The sequence below is a fragment of the Ascaphus truei genome, chromosome 3 (assembly GCF_040206685.1).
Source record: "Ascaphus truei isolate aAscTru1 chromosome 3, aAscTru1.hap1, whole genome shotgun sequence".
Classification (NCBI taxonomy): domain Eukaryota; kingdom Metazoa; phylum Chordata; class Amphibia; order Anura; family Ascaphidae; genus Ascaphus; species Ascaphus truei.
The window spans coordinates 198,793,452-198,806,867 of NC_134485.1; the positions used below are offsets into that span (position 1 = coordinate 198,793,452).

The 13,416-nt window shown below is 44.1% G+C and overlaps 2 protein-coding genes across 3 annotated transcripts in view; one reads left to right on the forward strand and one right to left on the reverse strand.

The window, feature by feature from the left end:
* Window positions 1–5,298, reverse strand: part of CRCP (CGRP receptor component) — a 47,502-nt gene extending 42,204 nt beyond the window's left edge. Inside the window, exon 1 of one of the 2 annotated variants that reach the window (XM_075589919.1) lies at window positions 5,199–5,298. In XM_075589919.1, coding sequence (XP_075446034.1) covers window positions 5,199–5,206 — 8 coding nt within the window. In that variant the 5' untranslated portion in view covers window positions 5,207–5,298. Of the gene's footprint in view, window positions 1–4,346; window positions 4,402–5,198 lie in introns of those variants that run through there. The other variant, XM_075589918.1, reaches the window with a different exon arrangement.
* A 1,244-nt stretch (window positions 5,299–6,542) lies between these two features.
* Window positions 6,543–13,416, forward strand: part of ASL (argininosuccinate lyase) — a 46,975-nt gene continuing 40,101 nt past the window's right edge. The window contains exons 1-3 of the mRNA XM_075589917.1: window positions 6,543–6,620; window positions 7,583–7,635; window positions 11,950–12,144. Of these exons, the coding sequence (XP_075446032.1) occupies window positions 7,624–7,635; window positions 11,950–12,144 (207 nt within the window). The 5' untranslated portion in view covers window positions 6,543–6,620; window positions 7,583–7,623. The remainder of the gene's footprint in view (window positions 6,621–7,582; window positions 7,636–11,949; window positions 12,145–13,416) is intronic.

Genomic DNA, 13,416 nt, shown 5'->3' on the forward strand with positions numbered 1-13,416 from the left:
TTGCAGAAGTAAATTCTGATCCAACCTTTTCTAAATTGAGACACGAAGGGGGTGGTGTAGGATATGTATGATGTGTCATCATGTTCATATGAAAAGAAGTATGTACAGTAAATATGACTACAAGAACTTGATACTGGAACATACCAGCAACATTAAATGGGCTAATATTATATGAGCGAATTTCAGTGTTTCCTATTTAGTAGGAGTTCCCATTCACTTAAATACCGCACAAAACACTCCTCTGTACAACACAAGGGAGATGGAACTGTTAACACACCTGAGATAACTGGAAATAAGCTAATTTGAATATTTCAATTGGCATATTCAAGTTATATTTTTTCCCAGGTATCTCTCCAGTGTGTGAGAGAGTACAAAAGACAGAAAATAAAGGTTTTCCTACACATTTCTGAGGTAAAACAAAAAAATCTGACAATGTTTCTGAAACATATAGCAACAGAGACACTTACACGTGTGAATTATATAGGATGAGAGAGACAAAAAAATATCGTTTTCTGCATCTTTTGAGTGGGAAGCAAATACATTCCTTATCGCTGGATCTGATGCATATGACCTTCTCGTAGAGCCGGTGAATATATGTGGTCCATGCGATAGGCTGAACGTGGCTTATATCTAACATGGACGCGCATTCTATTGCAGCTTTTGTATGAACTTGCAATTATTACCTTTACACACGCGGTGCTCCACACAAATGAGGACCTTACAGCAAAGATACCCTTTGGCTGGATGTTATTCGAACACACTACCTCAACTTGGTCGGTCATTGAGCAGACTCTTGTCTAGCCTTGATTTTTTCATTCCTGTTTGTTAAATGTAATTTTATTCGGATCAGTAATAAATAGGTACCTTGGCTCACTTCATGTCTTGATATTTTTATAGGCTGTAATGTCTTTTATTCCTCACAGAGCTATTTTAATTAAAGAAGCAATTCATGCCGTTCTAATTGTATTTATTTATTTTTTACAAAGGAGGAAGCTGAGGGTGTTCTGAGCTGAACGGCATTCATTTCAGCTCCGGGGCAGGGACACCCTGCTTCTGGAGATACTTACCTTCATCGGGGGTGCCGGTAGCCACTCCGGCTGAGCTAGCTCAGGTTTAAAGTTCCCGCGTTACATGGGCCAATAGGAAGCCAAACCAGACGACATCACGCCTTCCTACTGGCCTGCAGGGCCTGGGGGCTTTGAAAATCAGCCATAATGTGGAGCCTGCTAATTAAGCAAAGCGGTTACCAGCCCCCTCTACGTAGGTATCTCCAGAAGCAGGGGGTGTCCGGAGCGGAAATTAATGGGGTTCAGAGACCCCCTGCTTCAACCCAATTAAAAATAACGGTTTAGATTGCAGCTTTAATGTAGAAAAATGTATATATTGCTAATCATGTAGGTTAACAAGGAACCAACTCAAGGGGAAATGAAGGTCAATGATCGTCCGTTTTGATAATAAACTAATTGATCTTTATATCCGAAAAGAAGCTTCTGCTTTTATATATATATATCCTTCCTGTACTGGAAGGTTATTGCAGATAACTGTATTGCTGGTCTATTTCATATTTAACTCTTCCATACAGTATATCTCTTTTTTTCTTTTTTTTTCAAGGCAACAATATATCTTAATTTAAGCCATATACCCTTCTCAATCTCTGGGCTATTACTGCATCACAAAACACATGCAAATCTTAGCACAAAAATGGATGTTCACTTGGGTGGAAGGACACACACTATTCACCTCCACACACTTGACATCAATTGTTTGCACTTCATGTACCGACTCTTATTGCTCCAAGGACTTTTTGTACTCGTGTTTATAATTGTTGCCTGTTCACATCATTGGATAGACTTGATTTGTGTTTTTGGCTGCCATTCTGATTTGTACTTTGTTTGTTACAGTTAGAATTTCATACCTTGTTTGGGCTATCACTCATTCTTTGGCACTATTTGGCACTTATTTTTTACTAGTTTTAGTTTAATAACTATCTAGTCGATGCACATATAGCACATTTGTCTTAGCACTAATATTTAAGCTATACCATTAGTATATGGGGGGGGGGGGTGGTTCTGACACCTCACTGGTTAATTTTAGGTGGAGCGCATTATCCTATGCTAGTTTTTAGTGTTTGTTACTTCATGTACAAAGGTAGACTCTACTGTAATGGTATTTGTTGTTTCATGGCGTAGTTATGCCTACTTGGTAATAATGGAGAAAGGATAAATATAGCGCCCCTAAGAAAGCATATACTGTATCTGCCACAAAACCAAAGGCGCAGGGCAACAGTAACCAAACTTACTACATTCTGTAATAAAATAACAGAACTTCCAGAACCTCTAGCCTTTTACTGGTTAAATTATGCTTTAAGTAGTACAATGCAAACTTTTTGTTGCTGGTTATAATACCTATAGATGAATTAACATCTGCCATCTGAAGAGGAAACTGTTGAGGTCTCTGACATAGTGTACACAAGCTCTTGGCTGGGGCCATGGTATGGAAAACCGCGCGGACGCGTCCGCACACTGAGCGGACAGATTGTCTTAAGGCAGTGATCGCGTGCGGGCGGGAGGGGGCGCGCATTGCGCAAAAAATCAGTTGAAACTGATTTCTTGGCATGACAGGCCGGTCACGTGAGCGGTTCGGCCTCAGCTCCGTGACGCCCCTAGGCACGACCCCCACAATGGCAAGGGGAAAGCACCTGCTTCACACGGGTCACCTCACAGCCTCCGCGCGGGCGAAGGCACCCTGGCCCCAGCCTTATAATGGTCAACAAAGGTATCACAACCCAAAATGAATCTACATTTCTCCTGGACTAATACTGATACTATAAATATGCATAGTACACAAGAGAAATCAGACTCGTCTTGCAAGTGTTTACTCTACACCAAGGCTAGAAAAGGGCATATCCCAGCCACTTAATAATTATATTTGATTCAAATAATAAGTCACTAAATCAATTGAAGAATATATCACTCAAGCCTAACAACATGGGCAGCAAAACCAGTTATTCCCCTAAAATATCCTATACAATTATCCTGAGTTATTACTCATTTAGTGGCCCACAACATATGAAGATAAATCACTATATCTCCCTTTGCATCAGGCACCAAAAACAATGATTGCATTATACATGTGCAGTATGATGCAATATTATATGTGCAGTTTTGTGTAGTATACTACAGTATCAGCACTACACAAGAAATATACATATATATATATATATATATATATATATATATATATATATATATATATATATATATATATATATATGTGTGTAAATACAACTGTATGCTCATATGCATGTCTTAGGCAGGTCTGCAACCCCACCTTTCCCCATTATCACCCAGCACACAGCACTTCCACTGCAGCAAGGGATTCTGGGGAATGGCATGTAATATATATATATATTACACACACAGTAGATTTAATCAACAACAAAAATAATACATTTCAGCTGCCTTATCAAACGGTAATGCAGATGTAGAAATATTCTTGGTTGATTCATGTCCCGGCACTTCTCTGCTCTATTGTCACCTTTAAACCAGCATACCTATAGCAGGAATTTATCTGTTTTCTTGCATGCTTTCATTTATATAAACACTTTTTATATATACACAAATAAGGTTCTCCATATTTAACTGGATATGGTGACACTGTGTGTACATTTGCTTGTCATCTCCCAGAATCCCTGGCTGCACTGAAAACATTTTATGCTAAGGCCGAGCTTATAGTGGAGGAGTTGAAGCACACTTTAGTCATTGGCTATAGCAGTTAGCCAAGGACCTGCAGGCAAACAGGCGCATTGATTGACCCCACCCTCTCAGCATCTCTCCTGACCCCCCCCCCCTCAGCATCTCTCCTGATCCCCCCCCCTCAGCATCTCTCCTGACCCCCCCCTCAGCATCTCTCCTGACCCCCCCCTCAGCATCTCTCCTGACCCCCCCCCTCAGCATCTCTCCTGACCCCCCCCCTCAGCATCTCTCTTGACCCCCCCCCTCAGCATCTCTCCTGACACCCCCCCCCTCAGCATCTCTCCTGACCCCCCCCCCCCTCAGCATCTCTCCTGACCCCCCCCCTCAGCATCTCTCCTGACCCCCCCCCTCAGCATCTCTCCTGACCCCCCCCCTCAGCATCTCTCCTGACCCCCCCCTCAGCATCTCTCCTGACCCCCCCCCTCAGCATCTCTCCTGACCCCCCCCCTCAGCATCTCTCCTGACCCCCCCCCCTCAGCATCTCTCCTGACCCCCCCCCTCAGCATCTCTCCTGACCCCCCCCCCTCAGCATCTCTCCTGACCCCCCCCCCTCAGCATCTCTCCTGACCCCCCCTCAGCATCTCTCCTGACCCTCCATTCAGCATCTCTCCTGACCCTCCATTCAGCATCTCTCCTGACCCTCCATTCAGCATCTCTCCTGACCCCCCCCCCCTCAGCATCTCTCCTGACCCCCCCCTCAGCATCTCTCCTGACCCCCCCCCTCAGCATCTCTCCTGACCCCCCCCCCTCAGCATCTCTCCTGACCCCCCTCTCAGCATCTCTCCTGACCCCCCCCCCCTCAGCATCTCTCCTGACCCCCCCCTCAGCATCTCTCCTGACCCCCCCCCCCCCTCAGCATCTCTCCTGACCCCCCCCCCTCAGCATCTCTCCTGACCCCCCCCCCTCAGCATCTCTCCTGACCCCCCCCCCCTCAGCATCTCTCCTGACCCCCCCCCCCCTCAGCATCTCTCCTGACCCCCCCCCCCTCAGCATCTCTCCTGACCCCCCCCCCCTCAGCATCTCTCCTGACCCCCCCCCCCCCTCAGCATCTCTCCTGACCCCCCCCCCCCCCCTCAGCATCTCTCCTGACCCCCCCCTCAGCATCTCTCCTGACCCCCCCCCCTCAGCATCTCTCCTGACCCCCCCCCCTCAGCATCTCTCCTGACCCCCCCCCCTCAGCATCTCTCCTGACCCCCCCTTCAGCATCTCTCCTGACCCTCCATTCAGCATCTCTCCTGACCCTCCATTCAGCATCTCTCCTGACCCTCCATTCAGCATCTCTCCTGACCCCCCCCCCCCCTCAGCATCTCTCCTGACCCCCCCCCCCCCCCTCAGCATCTCTCCCGATCCCCCCCCTCAGCATCTCTCCCGACCCCCCTCCCACCCCAGTATCGCTCTTAACCCCCCTCCTTTCAGTATCTCTCCTGATCCTTCAGTCCTTACACTTCCATGCTGTCTCCAATGCACCGCGCGCTCTACTATCACTTGTCCCCCCGGAAACCATGTTACACACACATGGGTTCCTGGCACCTCGTCCAGTGCCTGATTCAACTTAATGAAAAAATATGTAAATGAATACAACAAACGCACAGAGGATATTGATAATTAAGCATGACGTTGGGCTTTGCCCCTCTGGACACATAAACTGATGTATTATGCTGAACAGCTGGATTTGGCAGCTCTCAGTTAAAAAGCGGCCTGATCGTTCATAAAACGCTCTAGTTCTTAGGTTTAAAGGGAAAACTGGGTGTGTGTTAGTAAAAAATCATAAGCGGAGTATTAAACAAAAATAGGAAAATAATTTAGTGGTACTAAACTAAAAATAATGCGCTGCATTGGCCGGGAATCGAACCCGGGCCTCCCGCGTGGCAGGCGAGAATTCTACCACTGAACCACCAATGCATTCGCTGAAAGGTGTAGCACACTCGGTAAACTTTGTCCAATACTCAGAATGTGGCATATAGAGGTTGTGTTAATACAGAGCATCACTTTCCTTTTTTTCTTTACGACAGCAATTTTGACTATAGCATTTCCTAATTTAATTCATTTAGTTTGGTGTCGTGTTAAAATTACCTCAATAAAAAAATGGGGCCTTAAACAATATAACTAAAGCACTCCAATATACAGTATAGAGGGCTATGTGCCTGCACATACATACTCAATTGAAATGTCATTATGTACTTTAAAAGGATGCCGGTTAATAATGCAAGGACATGTTTCCTCCTTTGTAATCTTGCACCACCTCTAATTCATTTTTTTAATCATGTGCAATAATTCTTCAAATAAATCCTAGGTAAAGCATTACAGGGCACTGCCATATGTCATGTGCCAGGGGGTCAATCAATCCTAGGTAAAGCATTACAGGGCACTGCCATATGTCATGTGCCAGGGAGTCAATCAATCCTAGGTAAAGCATTACAGGGCACTGCCATATGTCATGTGCCAGGGAGTCAGTCAAACCCAGGGAAAGCATTACAGGGCACTGCCATATGTCATGTGCCAGGGGGTCAATCAAACCCAGGGAAAGCATTACAGGGCACTGCCATATGTCATGTGCCAGGGGGTCAATCAAACCCAGGGAAAGCATTACAGGGCACTGCCATATGTCATGTGCCAGGGGGTCAATCAAACCCAGGGAAAGCATTACAGGGCACTGCCATATGTCATGTGCCAGGGGGTCAATCAAACCCAGGGAAAGCCAGAGGAACCTTGAAGTGAAATGCCCATGAGGCACGCCCACCTGTTCCTTCCTCTGATGTGATTGGTCAGCTTGTGAGAAGGGGCGGGGTTGTGGCAATATGAGGAGTGTGCAGTCAGGGGCAGGTTGAAAACATTATCAAAGCACAAGCACATTCATCAGAGTAGGTGAGTGTATGGGGGGGGGAGAGAGGAGAGAAAAAAAACTTGTGTCTTGTATGGACATACAGTGATAGATCTGTATGTGTATATATAGAAATCTGCAGCACTCACTGGGATAGTACATAAATAGAAATTAATTAATTACATCAGATCAAGAATAAGGACGTATGGGAGAGGGGTGTTTCAGACCTCCCGGTCTTTTATCAAGCTTGATAAAAGACCTGATCTGATGTAATACATTCATTTCTATTTATATACTATCCCAGTGAGTGCTGCAGATGTCTCCGTTGTTGTTTTACTTGACCTGGAGCTGTGTGGTGGTCCTGGCTTCACTGCATACACCCTGCCAAGCTAAGTAGTATTTTTTTTTTGTCTATCTTCTCCTGGTGTTGAGCAGAGTGCCCTGGACATCTTTGCATCTTGTGTATGCGTAGAAATATACATACAAATGGTGCTTTCCTGATTCGAAATCAATTTTCTCTCCAGGAAATGCTTAGCAAAAATCCCCTTTCTCTCGCTGCAGGAAATGGAGAAGAAAAAAAAAACCCCACCCGATTCATAAAATGAAAAAAGTAAATGTTCTCCCATAAATGCCTTGCCCCCAGTTGTGCATGCAGAATGCTTTGATCATTAGACTTCATGAACATTCTACAGGTGGTTAATGTTAAAGAATGCATTGATATTATAGCCTACACTGCAGAACAGGGCTAGTCCATCAGCTACGTTGCAGTCAAGAAGAAAAGGTTTGTTTTTGCAATGGCTCAAATAATCAGGTTTTACAGCTGTTGTAGAACAGGTGTGTATATATACTATTAAAAAAAAAACTTTCTCTTGGGAGTGACCGAGCTATTAGTTATTTTTAAGACTGTGCTAAAACACGACCTGCTCATTCGTACGCTATATACAAATCTAACTTTCCTTCGTGTGATTACAAGAAACCTGAAATTTGCTTTTTGTTTTTTTTTCAGGTCACATCTCTGCTGATAAGATATTCTCAAAAAAGAAAGAGATGGCATCAGAGGTAAATGTTTGTCTTCTAAAATTCTGCATAATGCAGAGCCTCTTCTTGATACAAACAAACTGTTTAAAAAAAAATCACTGTTTAGCCTTTTAGAATACACTTACGAAAAACATACATACAAAAAAACCCCCGCTGCTTACGTAGCGTATTTTAACCTCTTCACTGCTGGCTTAAAGTAATTGTGCCATGCCCAATATAAAAAAAAATCAACATTTATTAGGCACGGGGGTAAAACTCTTTATGTTGTACAAATAGGAAGCTGGAGGCTTTTTACAGGAACTTTTTGTCTTTCTAGAAAAGTGGAAGTATACATTTTGTGAATAAGGACGTAGTGGTGCTCTTTACCCTCTAGTACAGTGGTTTCCAACTTTTTTTTTTTTTAAGTTAAGGAACCCTATAATTATATTCTAACATTCTGTATAGCCCCAACCCCCTCTATTAACGTGTCCGAGATCAGATGCTTTGTAAATTCTTCTGTATTTTGGTAACATTTTCAAATGACCTGAAAACTACAGGGAACTCTTTAAGGATGTCCATGGCGATGCGTCACCAGAAGCCGCAGAGACGAGGTGTAAGGGAACTTACAGAGGCGTGCGTTCCCCAGCATTTAATTGAAATGCTTTGGTGAAGAGCATGGGGCTTCTAAGCGCCGTGCATCCCCCAATTTGCACACCCCTGGTCTATAACATGAGATCTCATCTTCAGCCCTTGTCAATCCGCTGGTGGATGAAGGCCTCCCCAATGACCTTCCATGTAGTGCGGTTGCAAGTCTCTCATCTCCACTTTGCTAATCTTCCCTGTGGATATTTTATTCTCTGATATTGATCATATTGTATTCTGACCTTGAGTGCGTATTAAAGGGACTGTTGTGGCCTCGGTCACGTCTTCTTGTGCTTATTCTCTGATAATCTTGTCTGACATCACATTTTGGAGCCCAAAACTAAGCGGTCGGAAAATCTTTTTATTCTGTACGTGCATTACTTACCTTTTTTCTCTTCTGTTCTAATATACTACACAAAAGGAGTGCAATATATTTTATTATTTATTTATTTTTCCCTGCGCCCCCTGCTGGCTGTCCCCCTCTGCGCGCCCCCTGTTACCTCGGCTCCGGCATTTGGTCGTCTTGTCACGTTGCCATGGCAGCGCGTCTCCAGAAGCCGTCTGAGCCAAGGTAAGTGCAGTTTACAGAGGCCTTTGCCGCTTCCCCGGCATTTAAGTGCCTTCGGGAAGCGTGTGGGGCCTCTATAAACCCTGTGCTCCCTGCAGACAATCTCAGGGACCTGCGCACCGCTGTACTACATCATGAGTTGTTCTGTTTTCTTTGCATGTACTCTGGATTTCAGCCACTACATTAAACTTAGGGCTCGTCCAGGCTGAGAGCGAACGCGCATGCTCGCTCAGCACGATCAAACACAACGAGACAATGTGTTTGACCAGCGTGCTCGTGAGCGCGCCACGTTCAGTTACTTGGCGAGACATTCTTTTGAATTTGTCACGCTTGCCCTGCGCATGTGCGCGGTTCAGCCAATGAGGGCAAACCGCTCATGTGACATCACAGGCACGTGCAACTACGCTGGCCGCAAACCGCCCCTGCTCTCACTGTAGGGTGCTTGAGCGAGAGCGCGCTCGCTCCCAGCCTGGCCGCGGCTTAAAGCAGAAAAACACTAAGCAAAGAGCGCACTAGAAAAATTGTCTAAGCTGTGAATTGTATAAATGTCTCCAGTGAAACAAATTGTGATAATAATTAATAAAATATATTTAGTGAATGAACTGTAACCCAAAGGGAAATATGTATTGACTTTCCTTTGGGGAATACAGGAGGGTCTGCTGCTATGGTAGGTGGAATGACAGCACATCCAAATCTATGGAGAAGAATAAGACAAGCGCAGACCTCTCATGGTGTGGTATGTATATGTAAAGGTAAAAGATGCACATACAGCAACAAAAATCAATTAGGCAATGGTAAAAAACGAAGTTGCTGGTCTGCGTGGAGTTTAAGTCTAAGCACCATTGTGAATCTGTGCGGGTCTGCGGACCTCAGTCTTCAGGTGGCCACCATGTCCCACTTCATGTCCGCGTCCAAATCGGATCTTTAAGGGTAGATTGCTCTGTGTTGAAATTGATTGAAAATGAAACTCCCGCGGGGGAACGAACCTTACAAAGTGATACCTGCACGGCCAGAGAGGAAGGCTACCCCAGATGAGACGGGTAACCCAGTTTTCTACTGATCATTTGATCCAACTGGACAGTGGAGCAGCGAAACTTGGCATCATCCTGGTTATTAGGGTTTTTCATCATTGCCTAAATGATTTTTATTGCGGTATGTGCATCTTTTACCGTTGCATATAAATGTTATACTTTACATACAGTACTACACCATGAGGTCTGCTCTGCACATTAACCGTATGCCTGATTTTAGAGTGAAAGTACAATGCACAATTTAACAACAAAATGTAACCAATAATTGTGACTGTATCCAGTGCAACAATAGCCAGTAGGCATGTTCCATCCTGAAGATTATGCAGCACCACAAAACCACAGTAGCCCTCAGTACTGAAAGTGACAACTAATAATAACAATCTCTTGGTTAAATTATTTTGTTTAATTCAGATGAACCATGGGCTGTGGGCTCCACAGTAAAGCATGAACATCGAGAGCGCTGTCCAAAAAGGTCTTGTGACAACTCTTGCACAATAAATATTGGTCACTTGATCAATAACATATTTCTCTGGTGTCCTTGATGTCTTTTTTTGAACTTTAGAGATGTTTACATTTTGCAATAGCACGGGATGTCCTGAAAGTACCGGAGCCAGAGCTCTGACGCTCCCAAAGTGGGACTTTGCTTCCTTTTTATGCCTGGCCCCTCTTGTAAACCACATCAATTCCAATATTATGCTGCATGGCAAAAGTCCATGAAGGCTGAGTGATCCAATATGTTACATGAATTGGTACATTTTATGGTGTCAATATATAAACCCTGTTATGAAGCTATTTAAAAAAAACTACTAAATGTTTTAGAAATTGCTAGACTGCAAATTAACGCAAGTAATGCATCGAAGTCTTAAAGTTGTCAAAAGCACTTTTCTGGCTGCACTTTGCACACCAACCTGGAAATTACAAGTAAACCAGCGATTGACAGTGATTTTTCAAGTCACGTGACCTTACACTCTGCCCTGTGTACATTTGAAAATTCCATCCTTCTGTATGCCAATCCTTTTGGTGCTAGATCGACGGTCTGCAAAATATTATACAGGCATACCCCGCATTAATGTACGCAATGGGACCGGAGCATGTATGTAAAGCGAAAATGTACTTAAAGTGAAGCACTGCCTTTTTTCCACTTATTGATGCATTTACTGTACTGCAATCATCATATACGTGCATAACTGATGTAAATAACGCATTTGTAACAGGCTCTATAGTCTCCCCGCTTGCACACAGCTTCGGTACAGAAAGGGAGCTGGTATTGCGGTTCAGGACTTGCTGACAGGCGCATTCGTGAGCTGCAGTTTGCCTATTGGACGATATGTCCTTACTCGCGAGTCTACTTAAAGTGATTGTGCTTAAACCGGGGTATGCCTGTACTGCACTGTCCATTCTCCTCTCACTATGCTATATTATCATTACATCTGTTAATGGTCAGACAGCAGCGCACAGAAGCAGGACATGCTGATCAGCAGAATGATAGACACACCAAAACTTGGATGACAGAATTTAAGCTTTTAAAATACTCTTCTCTTCCGACACTGCTTATTGTTAAAAATCGGTACATATCAATTAAACATGCTTCAGTAACTAGCAATGTTCAGCGTGCTGCTGTGTATTGTGTTACTGAGGTTCAATTCCCGAGCTTTCTACTTTTGAGTAGAAGCTTTATAGAAGTCTGTATTTAATAACAGTGAGCATCACACACTCTAAAGCATATAAACGTTTGAGGAAACAATAATAAGTAACTTAAATATACATTTTTATTGTGGCTCCCTGAGTGACAAAGGATGATTACTGCTTCCCTACGTGTTTTTTTGTTTTTCTAATGCAACAATCCTGTATATAGACTGCACCAAGAAAGTGAACACATGGCTGTGATTACGGATTACTGCCCATTTCTATTAAGCAGTGCTATTCCAGAAGATATCTTCTATCTCTAAAGTACCAGAAGATCTGAAGCAATATTTAAAACCCCTAATGTGGCTGGAGGTGTAATACATCTACTTCAAGTCAAGCACTTTTAATATAATCACAAGTACTGTATATCCTTCAGCCATTCCTAATTAGTAACTATTTTCATTGTGCGTGACTTTTTCTCTCCCTTAGGGGGACAAGTTATGGGGGGGCAGATTTGTTGGCAGCGTAGACCCCATCATGGAGATGTTCAACTCTTCTGTGTCTTATGACAAGAGGATGTGGTCAGCTGACATCCAAGGCAGCCAGGCTTACGTCAAGGCCCTGGAAAAGGCTGGGCTGGTGAGCAAGTCTGAGATGGAACAAATTGTTGCTGGACTGGACAAGGTACTTTATTTGTTTATTATACACTAAACCCCTTGTTCATATGCTTTTCTCACACGCCACTAAGAAGTAATCATCACTGCATAAAATGTGAAGACATGAAAGACTGGTTTGCTTATAAATCATAAAACACTATAAGGGCATAAATGAACACCACATAAGCCTCTCTGGTGCTGCAATAGTCTTCACAGCTAAAATCAATGAGGTTTGATTAATCATTGCCCTTGAATTTCCACCTAAAGAATCCAACCTGATTTTAGCTTAATTTTTTTTTTTAATTCAGTACGGCATTCAAGAGTTTCTAAATCAAAATATTTAATTTTCACTCTAGCCAGAAACAGTGTGCAGGTTATGCCTTTCCTCAAAATGTGCTTATTTTTATAATTATATGTAGCACATTTTCTGCCCCGCCCCCTCCTCTGGGAGAACTTGGGTAGGCTACTGTTGATGTAGTGGTGATTACCTGCGAGGGAACAGGAGAGTTGCCCGCGATAGTGTGGGGGAACAGGACTGTCATTTTGGGGATTCGCTGGTTCTTCTCCTCTTGGTGTCGGCGCCACCCAGATATAGTGGGTTCAGCAGAGCTGAAGGCAGTCCCACCATGACAACCTTTACCCAATACCTCTGTCCAACAGACTGCCGCCAAGCCAGAAGTATAAATGAGGATGATCTTTATTGTAGCAGCCACTGCCGGTGTCATTAGTGTATGCTTCAGTTGATAGGATAGATCCCTGGCTTCTGGATGGTACTGGCCTGAGGGTAATCTTGAGGCCTGGCTAGAGTAGCTTGTTGCCCTCAGCCCATGAGGCTGAGCACATGTCTCCCTCCCAGCCGGGAGGAGACGTCTCCAACACTCTCCCACTCCATGCAGGGGAAGGCTGGAAACCAACTGAAGGTCTCACCCCTAAGGGACTGAACATAAATCTACAATTTAGGCACTTCCTTCTTGAATCTCAAAGAGGGAGGGCCCAGTATCTGCACCACCATTGGCTATCACAGATCCCCGTGTCATCTCCACTCCTGTCACTCAGGAAGTCAGCATGAGGGGGGAAACCCCATAGGGTAGCCTGTCACTGTCTACATATTAGAACAAGGCTAGAAGGAAATAAGTCAAGAAGAGGGTTGCAATGCTGGGCCTTTTAAAAAGCAGCACTATTAATATTTGCAAATATTGCACCTGGCATGTTATGGCGATGAAAAAAAATGACTGCTTTATGGAAGAGCATGACAAATTTACACCGTTTGGAATTGGTGTCTTGGATTCACGAATAACCC